General features: G+C 38.2%; 1 protein-coding gene across 1 annotated transcript in view; it reads right to left on the minus strand.

The window, feature by feature from the left end:
- Window positions 1-470: 470 nt before the first annotated feature.
- The window catches only part of LOC306900209 (transmembrane protein 132C), a 192,374-nt gene continuing 169,884 nt past the window's right edge, over window positions 471-22,960 (minus strand). Inside the window, exons 5-9 of the mRNA XM_079466979.1 lie at window positions 22,350-22,493; window positions 12,746-12,954; window positions 6,511-6,784; window positions 5,907-6,098; window positions 471-2,108 (exon numbers count right to left, since the gene is read on the minus strand). Of these exons, the coding sequence (XP_079323105.1) occupies window positions 915-2,108; window positions 5,907-6,098; window positions 6,511-6,784; window positions 12,746-12,954; window positions 22,350-22,493 (2,013 nt within the window). The 3' untranslated portion in view covers window positions 471-914. The remainder of the gene's footprint in view (window positions 2,109-5,906; window positions 6,099-6,510; window positions 6,785-12,745; window positions 12,955-22,349; window positions 22,494-22,960) is intronic.

A 22,960-nucleotide genomic window follows, 5' to 3' on the forward strand; every position in this document is an offset into this window, starting at 1 on the left:
TATAGAATTAATTTGGCCTTCATCAAACAAGAGTGTTATTATATGCTGCATAAATATTGACAGTTTTCTCTCAAAGTTTAGCTACTGCTGGTCCTGATAAAAAATGTCTAATTGATGTTAATCTTGCAGAAATTGTCCATGGTTAAAAATGAGTACAGCCTTATATATTTTAGTACTTTAATAAGGTTGCTATCTCAGTTGAAACAGCTTCTTTCGGACGCTTCCAGCAACAAGAAGTTACAACCGAGATTTGGGAAATGAAATATAATTTGAGCCTTGAGGTCCTGGGAAATTGATTTAGTTAGGCAGTATATGAGCCACGGGTAACCTCACAGTCTGGAAATAAAGGTTTCGAGTTATTTTTTGAGCAGCGATAAAATTTAAAATAATAAAAAACATTTGAAGTTGAAAATATATCAAGAGCTTGTGCTGAATCAAGCAACACGACAGAAATAAAACTCATAGTCTTTCAAATCCAAACCATTCTATGTGCACTTTATTTACAATGATTCAATTTCATGAATATTACAAACCCTTAATCTACACGTCACCATCCGCATACACTTCTGTAGCCTCACATGAGAGAGCTGAGCATCGGCAAGCCCGGAAATACCGTTAAGTGTTTATCTAGAAAAGGTGCTAAAATAAAATCATTAAAAATGATGAGGGCAAAGAACGTAATATAAATGAAAATACACAGTAAAAAAAACTAGATTCGTTTTGTCAAAATTTTTACCGTAAAAAGTCTGACGTTTCTTTGATGTCAGTTTCCATGTCATACCGAAACGATAAACATCCGTGTGTTACGTAATGGCTGATGTGTTGTGTTCAGTAAGGTTCATGTAGTAATTCCTCCGGCTCGTACTCTGTTACAAAGGCATAAGGGTGAGTTCAGTTTGCATGCGTCGGTTAAACTACGCCACCTCCTTTAAAGCACTGTCACTTAGCCGCTCCATATAGTTTCGTAGTTCCTTGGAGTCGCCCATCTCAACGTCCTGACATACCCACTTAATATCATCATCTGACTCCAGCCCCAACTTCTCTTTAACAGGGCTGATGCTCTCCACCGGGATGGTGGTAAATGTGGTAAACTTCACTCGTTTCCGTTTGGTGGTCGGCGAATCGCCCTTGCTGTCTTTAGTGCAGACCGTAGTGCTGTCGGCTCCTCTGTGCACCTGACCTTGAATGTTCTTCTGCAGAGAGCCGCCGTTGAGAAGCTGACTTCCTTCTTCTAACCCGCCTAAGCTGGAGTCCATGATGGTGATGTGCTCTTCGGTCTGCGGAGACAAGCTCACGTGACTCTCGTGAAGATCTGAGTCGTTTCCCAGCCACACCCAGTCGTGCGAGTGGTGCATGTTCTCCTGACCTTCGATGGACATCTCCTTGTGTCTGTACTTGAGCGTGTAGGAGATGCAGTTGATGAGGAAGACCAGAATAGCCAAGCAGAAGACGCCTAACAAAGCGTACATCCCGATTTCGAGATCAGTGAGTCCGTGAGGTGTGTGAAGGTCATCGGTGTCAACGTTGTGTCCTCGGGGAAGATCCACTTGAACTGGAAATTCCGAGAAGTCGACGGGAAGGCCCGGCAACTGGCTCCCATCGTCCGAGAGTTTTTCTCCACCTGGTCTTCTCACGATCGCCGTTTTGGTGGTGGTCGTGATTCTCCTCATGATTCCGTCTTCCATGTCTGAGATGGAGCTTCCGTAGTAATGGTTGTCCATTCCGGTCCTGTCCGGCAGAGACGGATTCTGTTGGCGGTCGCCCGGCCTGTTGTACGCGTCCTCGCCATCTTGGCCGTAGTCGCCAGGCCTTAAAGCGCTTTCGCTGCGACTGAACTTCACGCGGATGTTGCAGTTTCCGGCTGCCAGGACGCTGCGACGTTTGAACTTCTGACACACTTCAGATACTGTCATCTCGACGTGCACCAGCAGACCCTGACCCTCGGCTCGTGCGGAAATGATGGGCCACCGGCCTGCTGCGTCTTGGCGCACGGACACAACTTCTTCATCCAGAGACGTGGCTGTTAGGAGAAAGTGCTCTGGGTTGTAAATGTCCAGAGGGGCCATGGAGCCGTCACTGAACTGCAGCCAGGCACTGATCAGCCCCTCCTACAGAGCACAAAGAGTAAAACAAGACATATGTGTGAGTGTTTCAGACACAGCAAAGGATCAGATACAGGGAGATGGGAGTGGTGTGATAAGGAGGCGGTATTATTGAGTTATGCATGTTAATGAGGTGATTTAAAGTTTACAGCCCGATGTGTCTTACATGTAAACAATATTTAACAATTTAAGTCGATTATGTCCATTCATTCAAAACATTTCGTCAAAAGGGAATAAATGCAATACAGGGCATTGTATCTAAATATTATAATTGTTAAATGGATTGACATCATTTTTGTAACAAAAACAAGCTTTTTAAATTTTTGTTGACACCGCAAAATGTGCCATTATGTCCGGACACAATTTTTGAAATATTTGTCTCAAGTTAAACATTAAACAACAATTCACACACTGTCACCAATGTTGGTTACATCATTTTCTTAACCTCAAATTGTAATCTGTATAATTTCTTTGTTCTGATGAAAGATATTTGGAAGAATACTTGTAACAAAACAGTTCTGGGGCACTATTGACTACTATAGTAGGAAACAAATCTGCTATGGTAGTCAATGGTGCCCGAGAACTGTATGGTTTCCCACATTCTTGGTTCGACAGATCATTGAAATTGATACACGTTTGGAACAACCTGAGGGTAAGTAAATTATGAAAGTATTTTAATTTTTGGGTGATCTGTCCCTTTAAGGGCTTTAAAATGACCAAAGCAAAAACCCAAATAGTTTATTTCTAAGAAGGCATTGTGCTATACAGTAAAACCTCTAGGAAACTGATATTTCAATAATTCCTCGTCTAAATATACATCAGGGAATACAAAGAATTTAAATCTCAAGCTTGCCTAGACGACATTTACATTTTCACCATCGCAACCCGTTCCCATTAGATTATGCTGCCTCATGAATCTGCTCTATTCTAGACAGATTTTGACTCAGTGTGTCATGTGTTTTTTGTGGATAAGGCACCAAAAGGCAATAAAACAAGCTCAGCCAAACGTTTCATTCATCATGGTTTAATACTCTACTGGAGATCACTTATATCAGATGAGTCATTTAGAAACACCAGCACATTTATTTGGTTTTCAAGCGTCGATAAAACAATCGCTTCAGCTCATTAAAGATGTATATTTTTTCATTAATCATGCATTCAATGCATTTCCTCTGGTTATTAGGGTATAAGCACAAGTTGCTAAAGCTCGTCTAATGAGATCGATTGTCATGCTGTGTGTGTTTGTGAAGTTAAGATTCCACATTTAACACTTGTCAAGCTCCAATTGAGGGAAAAATCATCTTTGATGAATTTGTAAATCTGAGTTGACTACTAAATTTATTAGGATTTGAACCACGGGGTAATACATTGTTTGTTTAATTGTGTAAGAATGAAAATGTCTCATGTAAACGGTGCATCATTTAAATGATGACACACAAACTTCAAAGTCCTTAAGTATAACTTCCTATTTTTCCCAATAGAAATCTTTAAATTGAATTAAATCTTTTTTATTAAGCATTAAACTATTTGGATGTTTTAGTCTCCTTAACCAAAAACATCCGATCCCATTACTAGTTGTGAGTCCTAAAACCTAAATGATCTCCAATCACTGGATTTCTCCAAAACTAGGTTGGAAACTACCGAGTTATGGCATCAATAGTCAACTCAAACTTTCAATATATTATATATGAATCAATGCAGTTTGCCCATTCATGTTTTACTTGAATTGAGGATTGTGCCTGAGTTTTTTAATAAAGACGATCCAGACATCAGAGAGCTCTCCGTTCCTCTCAGTGGGTGGAGAGAAATCAGATTAACAGATATGAAGAGATAACAGTCCCATTACAGATATGAGAACGCATGTACTGCTGGGATTTGCAACACACAAGTCTTAAGCTTTTCACTTATCAAGACATCATAGCCCGCTGTCCACGAATAACATGCTAGAAATCCTCCTGCGGGGAGGGACTCCCAGAGCGCTCTAATAACACACACACGAACAGAATGAGCGAGGCTGGTCATGCTGATGTCTGTAATACTCTAAAAGCATACAGAACTGACACTTTCAAAAGGATTGGGGCCGCTATTGTTTTTCGCCTGAAAAGAGTATAAGCGGATTTATGCATAAATTGGGCATAAAAATGTATCTGATCTTATACTGTAAGCTGCAATAGGTTGCAGTACACAATCTTTAAATGAGTCATCTGTATTTAAAGATGTAATCCATATTCAGTCACTTTTTATGACTCTTTACTTTCAAAGGCAATTCTGCTGTAGAATTGAAGAACACTGAGCTCTTGCTTCACTTCAATGCGAAACTCGCCGTCACGCTTCCACGTGAATTTACAGACTACAGTAGAAATCCTCCGGGTACACAAACCCACATCTGTTGTGCGTAATTGAAAGGATGGTGCTAAGAGCAGCGAGCTGTCGCTAAACCGAAGTGTGTCATATTGATTGAGACTGTCAACAAGAAGACAATTACATTGAGTTCAGGTAGTGAAGCAATGCACATTAACCACCTCCACTGAGTACATTAACAAAGCCATAATTAAACATGACACACGGTTACCAATGGCAACCATAGTTACTTTCATCCCCGGGCTGAAGCAACACACTTGTGAACCAAATGGTCAATAAAGAGAAATGCTCCCTAAATAAGCTCTTACTGCACATATAAAGCTGTTGTTCAGAAAATGGATTGCTGAAATTCATGAAAGGATTTGAAAACAATTGGACACCAGAGGAGGGCCGGTGTTTAATTCAAAAGCAATGACTGACAAATGACTGAATATCACTGTGGTATTCTTAAGTGACAGATGTTATTATACATTTTTATTTAGTGATTTAATGATGATGATTTTACAGTAGAGCCACTGAATGAATTATTGTTAAATGTGTCATTTTTATATGTGTTGGGGGAAAGAATCCCTTAAAGGATCGGTGTGTCGTTTTCTTGTAGAATCTATTGCTATGTGTTCAGAGGTGTATAAAGACTTTACATAATGAAGCGTTATGTTTGTATATCTTTAGAAAGAGCTATTTATATCTACACACACACACACACACAATAATGATATCACTACAATATCTATTAAAATAAATAATCATATCAGTTAAATTCATCTTTCATTTGGAGTGCATTGCGTTTTTTGCCATTTAATATATAAATAATGACTCTAGGGAGGCATAGAGACGTTTAACCATTGTGGCGCTCAAGACAAAATACATTATTAAACAGGTGCAAACCAGCGCTTTTTATGTTTGAGGTTCAACCAGATGTATGTGAGTATACGTGCACCCACTAAACTATATTTTGGGGCAAATTTGTACCCAAGGTGAGCAAAACCTGACAAATCTAAGCAAAAAAATCCCAGAGTGAAACCACTTTAAAATACAGCAAATAAAGCCTTTTAAAAAAAGTTTTTTAGGGTTAGAATTTGGGTTAGGTTAATGCGTTTATAACTAGCCGTGTATATACCAAAAGACTATGACTTGTTTGATAAATAAGTACATTTGTTTGAAATGGACCAAATAATAGATGGAAACCAGAAACTATTGAAACTCCCATAGGCCTTTCCACACAAACACGGGTGTTTCTGCAGCTTTTGTTAAGCGATTTGGCTCTTGGTCCACACGCGAAAGCAGTGACAGGTCACTAAAATCTCACTTTTGAATAAACTCCTGACAGGGTCAAGATTTACAGAAGCTTGTGCGTGCAGTGTTATCATGTATTCAGATTTTGTTTGTGAGCTATATTGTACATTCATGCCCTACAGAATAATATTGTTTTTATGAACTTACCTGTTTGGGATTGCTGAGCACTTCCTGTGTGGTGGCCGTGGCGCTGATGGCTCTGTTGCTTCCTGTGCTGAGCTGCAGACTGAGCGCGAGACCGCTGACCAACTGTAGGCCCAGTTCAGTGATGGTCACTCGATCATCCACAACCCTGACTGTCTTCTCTGCCAGTATAGAGTCAGACAGCGGAGAGAGAACCTAGAGAACAGACCAAACTCTGAATATCACAAACATCATGTGCATTCTCATAGTCAACACAGGATTGCTTAAGATAGCAGTGATGCCTTCAGGGATTACCCCAATTATAGAGAAAAATATCACAAACGCAGAGCTGTGAAGCCATCTTGTGATCAATGCAATAAAAAGGTGTTACAGGCAGAATCTTTCCTGCCCACACTTTCACAGCAGAGGAACTCATATTAGTTATCTTGTCTCGAAGCAGCAAAATAAATCCAGATGACTAATTCCTCCTTAGACATGGTAATATCAGCCCAATTTTCCTGGAGATACAGGAAAGTGGGCGCGGAAACATAACGTCTTAAGAAACCCCCTTGTATTTATATGGATGGTGTCACCTGCTACAGTATGTAAACTCAGAACACACATGTACCTGAATGCTAGTCATGCCAGTGTCCATTCCCTCCAGAATTCGTCCATCTTTCAGCCTGGCGATTCGTGGGTTCTCCACTTTCAGGAAGTCCCAGACTAGATCTGTAATATCCACCTGCCAATCACTCCCGAGCATGTGGGCCACCTGACCTCGCGTGACAGCCGACTCTGCGATGAAATGTGTGAGCACACGCACCATGGCCCTCTGATACTGCAGCGTGCAGGCTTTTCCTCTGCGCTCTTCGTCGTCGTCATCCTCGCTGTCCCGTGTCGACCTGGGAATGTCAGATATAAAAGTATGCATTTGCCCTTAGAACAGTACGTATTTTGATCAAATATTTATAACAAAACTATTAAAAGGCTTCATTTTAATATCCAGCATTTCATCGTTGTCAGACTGAAAGCTTGTGATAAAATGTGCTGTCAACAAGTTAAAAATCTCTTTTTTTAAAGATACTTTTTGGTGGCTTTATTACCTATTTTTGACATTACAGTGAAGATATGACCGGAAGTGAAGTGGAAGAGAGAAGGGGGTGGGTTTCTGGACACGAGCCAGCATGTCGGAAACACCGTCCACTAGGCCATCGGCTCCGACTAAAAAGCTCTTTTAAATACTTTTAATATGCAAGAAAGTGTTTCATTTCATCTTCTACACTCACATCAGATGCCAAAGTTAAAACTTTGAGAGAAAACAAAGCTATATTTAAAGATAAGTGTCTAATGTGTTTCAGTTATCACACCGAGGCAAAACCTACTTGAAATATGTTTACTGTAGGCCAAACGCTTCTGTACGGCAAGGACAACCCGAAAATTGCTAGAAAGAAAAATGATATTTCACAGATTCAGCATGTGTGTGTGTGTGTGTGTGTGTGTGTGTGTGTGTGTGTGTGTGTGTGAGACTGTCTGTGGTGAATTGAGCACTTTATTCTCATTAAATGTGTCTGATCAATTAACACAGATTACACTGAAACATTTCCCCTCACACGGCAAAACAACTGTTGTTCCACTTCATTAATAACTCATCATGCACAAAATATATATTCACATTTAAGTTTGTGTATCTAACAACAAATGAATGAATATATTATGTATAATGAGAAACTATTCACCTTTTCTGTTTTCATTATTTCCTCAAAAATGAGCAATAGTTTTAACAGCGTTATTAACAACGTAATGGCTTTCTTGTGGCTCAAAGAGGAGGTTATTCTCAGGTCATGTATACCATGACACATGCATCACTTGAATTTACTGTAAGTCACTATTAATATTAATAATAGACCATATGCATACATTTACATTTACGCATTTGGCAGACGCTTTTATCCAAAGCGACTTACATTGCATTATCCTATACATTTGTTTTCTAATTATGTGCAATCCCTGGGATCGAACCCATGACATTGCCGTTGCTTGCGCCGTGCTCTAACCACTGAGTTACAGGGAAAAAATGTATGCATGTACAGTAAATCTAAAGACGTCTCGCATCAGAAAACAGTTCATGCCCCGACACACAGTTCTGACAATTTGCCATAAATCATAGTCCCCATATTATAATACAAAGCATAAAATGGGAATAGGAGGAAAAGTGGGAGTGATAAAGAAAACGTTAAGACCTAATGGAGGTTAATAACTCTAAACATCTACATTTCATCTGCAACAATAATGTTATATCTTTGATTATATTATTACATGCCATAAATAAAAAGAATAATATATCATGTCAATTAATGTGTAATTTTGTATTTGTAATAATTGAGACATAACTGTCTAAGCTGTCATTGTTTAATCATGCATTTATAACCGAGACTTAATGTATTTATAAAGTACTTTTTGACCTGTAACTGACAACCTGTGATTTGTTTTCATGATATCATTTTTAATTCACAATCCTGACAATGTGAAACATCTGAATTTGTTGTCTTTGGAGAAGGATGAAATATTTACAAATGGCATTTTGTGTTATCCATCCGTTGTTCACGGCAGCGACAGCACTTGTTTATTTACCTACACCGGAGATCAGAGGATGATTCAATAAACCATATTTTTCACAGAACAGACAAATCCCTTAAGGGGCAGCCCCTCACCATCACAACGTATCTCACTCACGCAGTGTAATTTCTTGATCCGGACACGAATAGCCATTCCCAGCGATGGGACTTTATCACGCTTGCCTGGTGTTGAGAGAACGCTGTTAACACCATCCCACAAAGTGAGGGGCAGTCTAGCACTGTACATACCATGGGTTTGGCATGAGTGCAGCGATGCTCTCTTGGGTCACTTTCTCTGTCTCTCGCATTACACGGACCAACTGGCAGTGAATTTGGCAGAGGCTGAAGAACCCGACGTTCCTATCTTACACGCATACTGTAAACAAATGGATCCGGGTTGCCATGTCCACTTATTATAAGCTCGTTTGGACTTTTGCATAAGTCAAGTATGAATATGGCCAGGCGTAGAAAGACAAGCTGGTTCTGCTTTAGGCGTCATAGTTCTCTGCTTCATAGCAATATTAGTGTTTAGATATTAAGTAATATGTTTGAATGTTTTCCCTCATATAATAATAATAATATTATTATTTTCATCATCATTGTTATTATTAGTAGAAGTAATATTAATTCATAATATGTATTATTATTAAAATAATTACAGTAACCACAACAAAAATATGTAATATAATAATAATTCTGATCCATTCCTAATAATTTACTTAATTTGAGTATTTATAAAAAATAAATATGCAATATTTTGATTTGAAATAACAGTTATTGAAAAGATTAGTAGCAAGATATATTTAGAGGAGTGTAGGGAAATTTAGCCGTGTTTAATGTAAGCATTCAACATAATCAAGTCAATAATTTAAGCTCTAAAATTATTTATAGGTTTATTTATTTTGGTTTTATTTTGGGTTTGCTTTGTGAAATCAGGCTGTTTGTTGTTCTAACAAGATCTGGCAACACATAAACGGCTCATCAATGCCCACTAACATCAAACCATAATGCTGTTACATCAGCAAGGTCATGGCCATTATCCCTCGACAAAAATAAATGTGTGTGTGTGGAGAGGGAAATTCACTGTGAATGCAAAAACACAAACACACGGCTCTGTGATATTTCAATGCAATAGGCCCAAATGGACAATTTCTCCTCTCTTGCATGACAAATGTCTCTAGGTCAAACAGAACAAACACGGGCGACACAGTCATTTTTCATGTTAAGACAAAAGTCGAAATGACTTTCCGCGGCAATTAACATCGCCCACAAATGCTGTCGAGTTCAGCCTGGAATCTGTTCCTTCAATGTTTCACAATCTTGTCTGGTGAATGCAATTAGCATATTTAAAGTTAATGTTATTTTCAGTGTTTGCAACACAGGGAGCACAAAGCTGATACTTAAAAACATGTGGAAGGTGTCGTGAGACGCGAGTGAGTGAGTGGGTTTAGGTGTCACCTCTGCAATGTGCATTATTGCCACAGGACAGTAGAAAGTACTTTGGGTGCCTGTCACTGAACGGGAGCAAGATTGCATCAGGTGGCAGTCTTGTTAGTGCCCTCTGAGATTGAAGCTGTCAGGAGGACGGCAATGGAGTCCCTCATTAAAGTCCACTCGATCCAGCTTGACAGACAACCTCCCATTGGAGACACTGTACTGTCTACGAAGACCTTTCTGTTGTAGGGCATCCTCTTCACTCTTATTCTAATTTCATCAGCATTGCATACTAATCAGTATCTACATTTGGAAAATTGCACAACATGAATGATATAAACATAAAACACTGAGGGGAGAACTGACTACAACTGCATTTGTGTGCCGTATTATACCACAAAACATGCGCCTTATTTGCCAAGCAGAGTCCACACCGCACCATATTTAAGTTAAAATTGTCATCATTAAAATTGTTACGGGGGTCAATGTTGTTTGGTTACCGACATTTATCAAAATATCTTCTTTTGTGTTCTGCAGAAGAAAGAAAGTCACACAGGTTTGCAATGACATAAGGATAAAGAACTGAATGAATGACTTAACTATAATCCGTCTTTCTTTTTCTCGCTCAATATTCACGAAAGTCAATGCAACTGGTTGACGCTATTATCGATTATTCACAATAATGTATTGATTTGAGATCAGGCAGCAGTAATGAATTAAATTAGAGAAAAAATCCATTACTGCTTAAATCAATGCCGTGTTCTTGGCATTCGAACGCCAGTAAATGGGTTTTCATTTAAGGTCTGCATTTGTCAATATCAATATCAATCAATATTTCATCTTCAATAAGCTGTGTAATAAGTGGGATAATGTACAGGCAGCCAGCTGTTATTGAGAATAAACCTTCGCTTCACGTCGGGTCCCGATCAAACAGTTAGGGTTTATTACGTAATGACAACTGAATATTTGCCATTTTGCTCTCAATCTAGTTGCCGTCTTTCACAGGATTTTTTGTTACTGAAAATACAGTAAAAAAACTCAAAATTAGAGAAAGAGAATGCAAATTTACTAGAAGACCAGGGAAACAAACTTTTTACAGGAAATATTTTGTTTTACGGTTTATTTGAAAATGTCTTTTTTTTTAACCAATTTTTCCTACAGTGTGGTTGGCTGTACATTATTACTTACATGCCATCCAATTGTTTCGAAAACAGCACATATATCCTCAATCTTTATTCGAGCAGCGTCCATTTACAGGAAAAAATTTGTTTTACGGTTTATTTGAAAATGTCTGTTTTTTTAAGGGATTTTTCCTACAGTGTGGTTGGCTGTACATTATTACTTACATGCCATCCAATTGTTTCGACAGACAGCACATATCTCCACAATCTTTATTCGAGCAGTGTGCATTCATAAGGCGAGACTGACCTCATCCACCGCTGATGTCTCAGGATTAACGTGTCAACACTCTATTGTTTTAACAGTATCTTTAAAACAACACTTATGCTGTGAGACATTGACAGCGTCGCAACCCTTATTGAGACCATTCTAACACATTTACATACCAAAACAATTAAAAACAGCACAGCCACGCCAATAATAGCAAAGCGACTATAATAAAAATATGACCACGGTTAACAGTTTAGTTAATTGAATAGTACTAGAGCTTAGATGTCTGAGAGCTATTCGGTTGTCAACATCCAAACGTTCATTAAACAGTCTGAATGAATCGATCCGGTGAAATAAACTGCCCACAAACTTATTATTACAATGCACTCACATAATTATCCACCTGCTAAATGTAATCTCAGAAAAACACACTAACACGCAGATAAAAATAAGATGATGTAGGTTGATGTACAAAGAAGCGTAAAGCAATTAGCATCCAACATTCCGTGGAGCTCATCTCATTAGCAGTTAACACCTCTGTCCCGTGTATCCATAAATAAACCATAAAATAAGATATTACAAACAAACCCAAAGCATTCAACTACCAAATTAGTAACCAGGGAGTTTTTTCACCAATAGTGTCTTAAACTGAATATTTTACTTTATTTTGCAATATTTACTGTAAATATTCACACATTGACTAGTTTAAGTTAGTTAGTTAGTTAGTTTTGACTCGCATACAATCCTGTCAGGTACTTTCCGCTGTGTGAAAATTGATGGAGTTTGGGAAGAACTGCCACCACAAAAATGTATGTGCTCTTGTTTAGCTCTTGACCAAAACATCAATCCTTGATTCCATTTTCTAACCCTCGCAAAAGTCTGTCAAACTTCTGCGATCTGGCAAAACAAACCAATGGGACCCGTCGAGAACTTCACATTTTGCCAATGAAGAGATTACTATTCTCTCTGTGTATTCTCAGTTTCTCAGACGCTTTGTGAATCACCGTGTCACGCGGGACGAACTGAAATGGAGACGGAGGAAAGTGTCTCCGTACCTCCAGACAATGTTATATATTGACTTTATTCTACTTTAAATTCACAAACCCTAGCATACCTGTGGGATATGATGAGTGAGATGTAATACGTCCACATGCTTATGAGACACACCGGGAGATATAGGAGACCGAGTGCATGCTGGGAAATCAAAGTATCGAGCATTTGCAATAGGTTTAAATGGATCAAGCCTCCATTCGGCTGGCTCAGTTTTCACCTTCTGGCTGTTGACTGTTTCATAACTGGTCCGGGAACCCAATATCTGTGTACTGTACTTTATTCGCATATTCTACAGAAAAACACCTGCGGACATACTAAAATATGAATGCATACGCCAATTACCCCCCCCAAAACAAACTCAAATGTTCATACCTCTGAGCGTTACTGTTTATTGGGATCCTCCAGCCTTTGATCTGACTGAGTTCTGTATCTGAAACTTCAATATGCAGGGGCAATTTGGGAATCCAGACCTTCACCTCCAGCTGGGCCTTCAGGTAACTGTAGGTGAAGTTCACCAGCATTCGCACCCGTCCCCTCATCTCTTTGCCATTCACGTAGACGTAGTCACACCTGTCTGATACCTGTGAACAAAAAGAGAAAGCCGGTGACAGAGAGGTGAGGAAAGAAACGAAAATGTATCTTTCCGACACACCGTAGCCAACTCCATATTACCGAAATCAATACAATATACATCTCAGTGACAGAGAAGATCTATTTGAAAAGGATCGACCAGAGAAAATATTTTAACGGATCGACCGAAGAGAAAATATTTTAGCTTGAAGAGGCACACTGACCATATGGCAAAGCATGGACAGATTTACTAAACAGTTCATACAAAGCAAAAACCTGCATCTTACTGAAGTCACAGATATCCTTCAGTTCAGTTCGAGCAGGCAATAAATGCAGTGAAATAGCACTAGGTCTGGTGGTGAACACTCCTTTTATACTCTATATATTATTCCGGAAAATAAGGATCCTTAGTTTTTGGATCTGTAAATGCTGTACTCATTCAAAAGATGTATAGCATCACCCCTACTGTATAACTGTGAAGACACGGGGCGCTGGAAGAACTTGTCAAGTCTTCTCATAAATGATTGAAAAACGTGTCAATTATGGCAAGCAGTTATATACTGTATATTTCTAAATGTAATAAATAATATAATAAAAAGAAATGATTGAGTTGTGCAGACAAATAAAACTAAATAATATTATGTATACCAATTAATGATGCCAAATCAATGAATCGTGATGAATTGAGTCTAAAATAAATGTTTGTGTTTATATAAGATTTTTCGCATCATAAATATTCACTTTGCATGCCGTAGTTTACACAGGACTGGCGGGACATGTGCATTGATATTCCTTCATTTGACATGTTATGTGGTTTACTTTGATAGGTGAACTATCTTTGTAAGAGAGAGTCTACGAGTGATGTTTTGCAGCTCCACCGGCATGTCCTTAAACATTAGCTCTATAAATCACTAATTTTCAGCAATTTTGCCACGATATTTTCAGAGATGATAGACGAGAGGTTATAGAATAATATTTGAATGAAAAACCAATTATGACAAAAAAATTGACTTTTTTATTCCTGAAAACGTCACAGCGCGACATCCGACAGGTTTTCCCAGATCGCACCACATATACGTATATATACAATTGTACATATACATGCCACAAACACATATAACATACACACATTTACTTTGTAGTCGATAAATCACAAATAATCTGATCGACAGCACTAATACTATTAATATTCATCTTCAAAAGAAAATCTTATAAAATATTTATGTAAAAGCAGTCAATGTAAAGACTAACTGAGGATATAAAAACACCAAAACATGTTTGTGTGTGTATGTTGGTTTGTATGATTCAGCAGAACCAGGAGTCACCTTTTTATGCCCCGCATGGTTTATAATGAGGGATAAATATGACAACCTCTCTTTTTAATATGACAGTCTGTCATATATGGTGGTGTGTTCTGACACCATGTTAAAATGTTTGCCTTTCATAAATGTGGTGCAATCGTCTGAATGTTCCCTTCTGAAATGAGCCTCAAATCACCATTACTGACTAACTTTGATTTTTAAAACCAAGACCTGACAGGGATGGAAACTACAGATGCCACACATAAATACACGCATCAAAGTGTGGCCAGCGGCACAAAGATAAAAGTATGACACAAACACACAGCTGACAAATTTTGTGCATAACCCTTTCATATTAATAGAGCTGTCTGGCTGCCTCCTATTTGTAAAAACATTTATTGCTAGTTTCCCATCTCATAAGGAATATTTACTGTAATCTCTGCTGGTAGGGTTTGAGAATGGCATTTCCCGCTCCCTGTAGAGAAATGAGAACATTCACATCTTGGAACTGTAGAAAAATTATTTCTGTCAGGACCACTGTCGTCAAATATTTAACAATAGCATATATTTAAGGTTGGCGGAATTAAACTGTTCTGGGAAAACTCTCCGCCGGTCCATGCAGCCTTGCATGGACATTGCGGGAGCGCAGCAATACATGCCCGCCTGAGGAACCCGAACAGTTCATGATGCGTAACAGGATTAAATGAAATGATCCGACAGATAACGGCAGATATGGAGGAGTTGGGGAAGGAGGTGGGTTTTGAGTGCAGCACGACTAAGCAGCTGATAACGTGTAAAGAAATTCAACTTAAATAGGACGCAGTCTAGTATGACTATTGGTTAACGTTGATCAGCTGCACCTGATGCGATCGGTGGATGCGCGCTAGACTTACGTGACCTGCCAGAACTAATGCTATGCTTGATGAATAAGAAGTAAATCTTAATCGAAAACAAAAAAAGCATTGGTTGCTGAAACCACTTGTCAGTCAAATGGCCACGGACCTAGTTTGCTGAATTCTAAGACTTAATAGAAGTTAAATGGGAATAGAAAAATCCATCCCCTCACAGTTGTCAGGAACGGCAAAATTAGCTATATAGACCAACATCATTTTTTTTGTAGCAGTCTGTAAGTCCATGCATTTAAGTTACTTCCATATTGGCTTCACGAGAGAGATCAGAAAGTTGCCGCTGGTGCTCAACATAACAGTCAGAGAGCAGTAAGACAAGACCTCAGTATCAGAACATTGTGGTGCATTGCACTTAAGGCCTCTTAGAGTTGTGAGAGTCTGTTTCATGCCTGTCTGACTGATAGAGCTGTCTGCTGTCAGAGTCGATCTCTCTCTCTTTAGCTTTATCTCTGTTACTCGCTGACACATAGACTTCTGCAAAAGGCCTGCCAATATAAACATGCTAACATGAGATTAAATAAACATTTAATGGCACATTTAACACAGCTGACACATTGATCAACAGTGCCACCAAAAACATGAACACACGGATACAAATGTATGAATCTCATTCTAATTGGATAAGAGAATAATAAACACAATTCCCCTTTAAACCACAGGCAATTATTTTAATTAGGTTTAATTGCCTTGCAGCTTTTAGTTCATGTTTTAAATCAGTTTCTCATTCACGTTAACTATGGATATAACGCTTGTCATCCACATAGTCAAAAATCTTAAGTGTGACTCAAGTGTCCAATTGTTGTCTGACTACGTTATGGAAAAATTGACCGGTTAAGAATTCAATTCAAGTTTATAGTGCTTTTCACAAATGTGAATTGTTGCAAAGCAGCTGAACATAAAACACATTAAGAAACAAACAGACTATAGACGTAATAATAAAAGAGGGAAAGGCGTGGATTTCAAATTTGATGCAAGACGAACATATCAAGTCAGTCAACAGACTGTTATAATCGCATCATAAATATTCAGGTATGTGTCTTTATCAGTGAATACTAAACAGGCATATCCATACATGCCACGTGTCCATGAAATATGAAGAGTTTGGTTCCAAAACGAGAAAACAAATAAAATAAAATCATGTTTTTTATTGTGCACCAAATGCATTGGTTTGTTTTAATTAAAAAGTCATAATAACTCACAAAACCTACAGCTAACTAACATAATTAAACACAATGAAAACATGATTTTTGAGTTATTATCTCACTTCAGAACCAAATACTTCATATGTAAGTACAATAGTAAACCATAAGACACCTTGTCTGAAAGACAAGTATCATGTTAAAGGAACAGTTTACCAAAAATGAAAATTGAATTAAAATTTTGTTGAGCACATAAAAAGAATATTTGGACGATTGGTTGTAACCAGTTCTGGGGGACTATTGACTATCATAGTATAATAAAAAACTAGTGCCTCAGAACTGTTTGGTTACAAGCATTCGTCCAAATATCTTGAAACAACTTAAGGGTGACAAACCGATGACAGAATTTAAATCCCTCATGCAATCACGACTAAATGGAAATTGGACGAAAAGGATTAAAACGAGAATTATAAAATACACCAAGAAATTGAAATATCATCACATAATGTACAGGATGGAGGACATTCAATATTACTGCAGCTCATTAATAATACAAAATACAAAAATTGCCTTTGAATGAAACACAGTCGATGATACAAACCTTTAAAATAATTTCACAGTATTTTAAAAGTAGATGAAACACCTCATGTTAATATTGAATTGAAACTCTAAACTACTCCTACATCACTGATAATAACTTATGCTGTACAGCTGTAATAAACTGCTACAGACACACAGACACGCCATACACAAGGCGTCATCATTAATCTCTGCCATAGACTGCAGAATTCTCCAGCACGTTGCACATCCTGACGGTTTAGTCTGGAAAATTAACTACCTGTCAGATGTGTCCAATCAGACCTCCATCTGACCCACAAACAGCCACCTCATACACGTGTTCGGCTGAGCAAGTCCGACAGCACAATTAACCGAGTCTAAACCTACAACTCGGTCCTCAATGGACAAAAACAACTTTTTTTCTGTTATTTAATGCAGTTCTAATCAGAGCTGAAATGCATCCAAGGAAAGCACATTCGACTTTGACTTCCCCACACTTTCATCTACTGGACCAGACGGCGTTTGACTACTAATGGGTTATCCCGCATTGACTGTCTGTGTCACTTCTTTTGGGAGAACCTGTAATCTAAACTCACCTTTTTTATGTGCTCATCAGTTTTACCTGACTGCCTCCCAATAGTGCTTTACATCAAGTGCCGTACCAACTTCATTGAAAGGTTCTTTAGATAACGCTTCCCTCTCTCTCTCTCTCTCTCTCTCTCTCTTTCCCACACATTTTCATTCTTTAAGGCCTAAGAATCAGCAACATTGATTCCTAATGCGCACACACTCACGTTTACTTTTACACAAGGGTCCTGTTGATAAATGTAAGTTTTAATTGAAGATCTTTTCACTTTCCACTTTGTTTGCACACTATTATTTTATAACCTGCGGTTATGTGGCTGCCCCCCACAGCTGAACAACGCTGACCTTAGAACGTTTTTGCTAGCTTTCGCTTTATAACCCAGAATGCATTGTGAGAGTACCTAAAACCTTCACATGATAGTTCTGGAGCCTGATAGCAATCTTGACATGAGAGGCTTTTCAACTCTAATGTAAAAGGGGTCATTTTATGGAGATCTTGATGTTTTATAACTCTTTTTGAAATAAAGAGTTCAATATATGTCACCGCTTCACCAGTACGCTTACAGTCGATCATATATTGAAACTAAACAGCAAAAATGTTTGCCAGATAAAGAGCAATGTGAATAAGGCTTGCGGGTTTCACATAGAAAGGTTTCTAATCATTGCAGAGGTCATTTACTGTACAAATATATCAGATTTTAGCTCCTTTTTTAACTTCAGTTTGTTTGTTTTGATTAAGTAATAATAACTAAAATACAGCTAACTAACACTACACTTAAATCATTCTTCAACAGGTTCTTTGATACCATAGAAGAACATTTTGGTTCCATAAAGAACCTTTAACATCTGAAAGAACCTTTCTCTCTCACAAAAGGTACTTTGTGGTGAAAAAATAGGGCTGTGAAATTAATCGAAAATGAATCGTAATCTTACATTTTGGCCTTCATCAATTACACAAAACAAAGTAATCGAGGCAAACGATTATTGTGCCGTATTCCATTTTGCAAGGATCTTCTCTTTTCCTTGTAGTATAAATCCACAGCGAAACCTTTCCTTTAAGGTGGTTCAGCAGTGCTATTTCTTTGCTTTTAAACTCTGAATTTAACTGAAAAATAAATGTACAGTTTTATTTATTTTCTATGTTGTTTTAAAGGTTAATGAGTAATCGTGTTAAATAATCGGGATCTCAATATTGGCCAAAATAATCGGCGTTATGATTTGCAGCCCTATGAAAAAAATGTCTTCAGATTAATTAAGAAAGCGGCCTTAAGAAAGATCCTTAGACTGAATGGTTCTTTGTAGAACCAAACATGTTTCTTATATGGCAGTGATCTTTTTTTACAAATAAGACTCTTTATATAGAAGTGTTAAAGGAGTAGTTCATCTTCAAAATTCAAATTCTGTCCTCATTTTGAGGGTGAACTAGTCCTTTAAATGTGCAGTAATTAATGGCCATGTTAGACAAAATAATAGCTGTGGTAAGACTTAAAAAGTGAGTATTAAATTATATTTCTCTTTAAAGTCTGTGAGAGGCATGTAGTTGCTTGATTTCTTGAAGGCGACTTTAAAGAGCGGTCTGCTTTTTTTACTCTTGACACAGGATTCAGCACTTCAGTTTCTGAGCATCATATCAATAATGCAAGCAGTGCGACACAGCTGGTCCAGTCGCTTCCAGCTTCCAGGGAGAAGTTTGACTACTAACTGAATATACTGTAGTGTCCTAATGTTAAAAAACATACATATACATTTGTTTTAACATATTAGTTACACTGGGACATTACAGAGGTTTCTACAGATTTTATATCAGCATAATGATTCTAGCCCATAACCGTAAACATCACACGAATATGATTGGACCGATTCCTGAGCCTTTTTATTTAGTGAGGACCAGTAAAATGTTCACACATGTGGGTTGTCATGATAGTTCAATGGGTAAGTGAGAACATTTGCACCTCACAAACAAAACATTCACACAAAATGTTTAAAGAAATACAAAATACAATTTCATTACTTATTCGCAATTCATAAGCCACTGACACGTGTGCCAAACTGTTCATTTTAATGCACAGCAGCTTAAGTTGAAAATGCACACAATACAGCTTATGCAGACTCATTCCATCAGTGCACATAGCAAACTTATTGCGCACTCTTTCAAACACAACATACAGTGAAGTCCGTCTGTCAGCCGGATCGATAGATAACTGCATGTTAGAAAAATGAGAGAAAATCACAAGACAGTCAGTAAATGACTACACAAATCGAGGATGACATGAACCCTTGCAAACAGATGGAAAAAATATCAAGGTTATCTAGGGGAGGGGATTTCTCCTAACTGACAGGATAAACAAATACTGTAAATAGCTCACAAAAAGCACCTGCTCTCAACACATGGTGTTTAGGGAACGTTGAAAGCGCTCTTCTTTGTTGATACAATTAAACGTCAGGCATGGAAAGCTTCCAGGATTTTCAACACATTCGGTGAGAATTGCAATTTTCAATCAAGATCAACCTAGAAACAGAATCTCATCCGTCTTGTTGAACTTCAAAGAAAATCAGATGCCTTGATTTGAGTTTTTCCCAGAATGACCTTGTACCTGCTCAATAGCTGAAGATCTTTTGTAAAAAGTACATCTATAGTCACGTTTACCAAGTTGCCAAGTTGCATTATGATCTTGTGAATTCACAGTTCGATAAAACGATGTAACGCAGTTCAATAAAAGGAAGAAAGGAGGCGGGAACCGGGGAACATAAAACAACTTTTAATTAATAAATAAAAACGTAAATAGACAGCCGGCAGCCCCCTGATGGACGACTGCCGGCGACACACACAAATCATAACTAAAAGACAGGCCTGATCCTCTCTCACTGACGGTTTGGTCGCTGGTCCTCTTATGCTCCCGATCACCTCCGTGATTCGAGACCGGTGCGCGCACAGCTGATCTCGAATCCCGGCTCTCGTCCCGTCTACCTCACTACACACCCCCATCGCCCCTCACAGGCCGGGGGTATCCCGAGACTGTGCTTGCTCCTCCCCTCCCTGACTCCCCGAAAGCATGTCTCTCCTTCCTCCCAGGTTTCGGCACCAATGTAACAAGGTTCAATAAAAGGAAGGAAGGAGGCGGGAACCGGCGAACGTAAAAATACTTTTAATTAAATAAACAAACAATAAAACTAACTTAAAATGCCGGCAGCTCCCTCACGGTCGACTGCCGGCCATACAAACATAATACAACACAAGTCCAGGCCTGGTCCTCTCTCGCACTTCCCTGTTGTCGCTCCTCTCTTATGCTTCCGGAGATCTTCCGTGAGAGATGCGAGACCGGTGCACGCACAGCTGACGCTCATTATCACTCACGTGACCGGGCTCGCGCCTTTTCCTCACGGCTCTCGTCCCGCCCTGCTCGCCACAAACGGGCTACATCAGTACAACACAGGTTGAACATGGTTAACACTACGTATAAAATCACACAAAATTTGTCAGAACATCATGTCAATCCTTATTCAGCAGTTAGACAAAACTTGACAAACGTACGACACTCTACTAATGTCCGTCCTGTGCACTGTGCATCTTACTGCTGACTGGCTACAAGTTTGTTTTGGCACTTGGCCCGACTTTCGCTAAATATAGGTATTTCGGATATCGAACACCCCGCCTTAAAAAGAGGATTGAAGAAAACTCACCCTCCAGTGAACAAGGTCATCTTGCCTTACATTTGAATTTTAACTATCCATTGTTGTGGCTGTTGACAGGCTAATAGGCTGCTGAATTACATTAATTTGAGGAAAATTATCTGAAATGCTACATAATGATTCAATATTCAAATTGATGGTCATGATTCAGAAAGAAAACAGCCTTAACATCAATTTCTGAAAGCATTATCAAACCTGTATTACTTCTTGACTTACAAGTCTGTTTTTTAGTATCTTCATGGGGACTTAAAATGATGCACAGCTGTGTCACTGATGCAACTTTCTATGACATCCAGCATGTATATAGAGCGAAATGAGCAATCTGAGACATTCATGTGATCATTGACAACCTCATCAGCATTAAATAAACTCCCACGGTGAAATCTGATTACATATTACTTTTCTGGTTCATTTAAAATCTGTGTATTTCATGTCTTCACAGCATCCCGATAGGCTTGTCAATCTCAAATTTTCATCTTTAGAAAACCCCTCGCTATCCATTTAATGCGTAATGAAATATTCTAAATGTAGAGACAACTCTGTGATTGGGTTTTAGCTCATATGATTCAGCCAAGATTCAGCTGTATGCCTCAAACAGAAAGAAAAAGTAACGCGTCACAAAATAGTTTGGACACATTATTTTTTTATAAATATTAGTAGCAAAATATAATCTCCATTATAGCAGTGACAAAATTGAAGCAGTTTAGTGATAAATACTCATCCGTCTTGATGCGCTGAATTTATTTCTAAAATCTGGCAGTGATTTTTTGTTTCTACATGATAAACAATTATCACTTTTTAAAATAATTGTCAAACCTCACTAGGTATAAATTAATTTAATTACAAACTTGGTTTGAACATTAGCACACTGGTTTGGAGCTGAAACTACCCAACATTGATAAGTTTGTTTCTTCATTTATTTCTGTGCAAATTATGATTTAAGAATCTTACAGCACACTAAGGAAAAACAACAATGAACATGTATTCACTATTAAGGTCGTTTGATTTGGTTACGCTAGCAGACTGACAAATAGCTCAATGATAGGAGAAAGACTGTAGGAAATGAATAGTCAGACACAATGACCCTATACTGTATATGGTTGGGTACAGTATATTCAATATTCAGAATATCTGACCAGGATCAGCCGATCAGAATGATGTATTTCAGAGGGCCATGTAATAATGCTTTTATAATAATACTACTTATAATAAAACGAACACTGACCTTAACAACATCTTCATCTGTAGACTGGCACTGCACAGAGTCTGACACATCTGTAACAGCACCATCGGTACCCACAGTCACCACCTTCACTGGAACTGCTACTGTCTTCCCATTGAGCACCGCTGTGTTCACAATCTCTGTTTCCTGTGACAAAACATACAAGATAACACATAGTCAGAAACAATGTAAGCTATAGTATAATGCAATGTAAATCGCTTTGGATTAAAGCGTCTGCCAAATGCATAAATGTAAATGTAAGAAACATCTGTTTATTCCACGGGTCACTGTTTATACATGGATGATTACTACATTACAATAAATCATTAGCCAATTCCTTCATTTGTTAATGTATTTTGTCTTTACTCATTTATCCATTACATCATTAATTAAAATGAACATTTGTTGAAATATGCAAACTGCACATTTCCTGCATTCATTTATTCAACCTTGTTTCCTTTCTTCATTCCTCGACAGGCCTTCTGCTCCTACTTCCATTTTTTATTCTTTACATTCATTCGTTCCACCCTTGTCAATAAAACATTAGGATAAAACATAACTTTTTGACTTGATATAAGGAGTTCATATGCAACAACTGATTAAATAAAATGTCA

This window comes from Barbatula barbatula (assembly GCF_947034865.1).
Source record: "Barbatula barbatula genome assembly, chromosome: 11".
NCBI classification, from domain to species: Eukaryota; Metazoa; Chordata; class Actinopteri; order Cypriniformes; family Nemacheilidae; genus Barbatula; species Barbatula barbatula.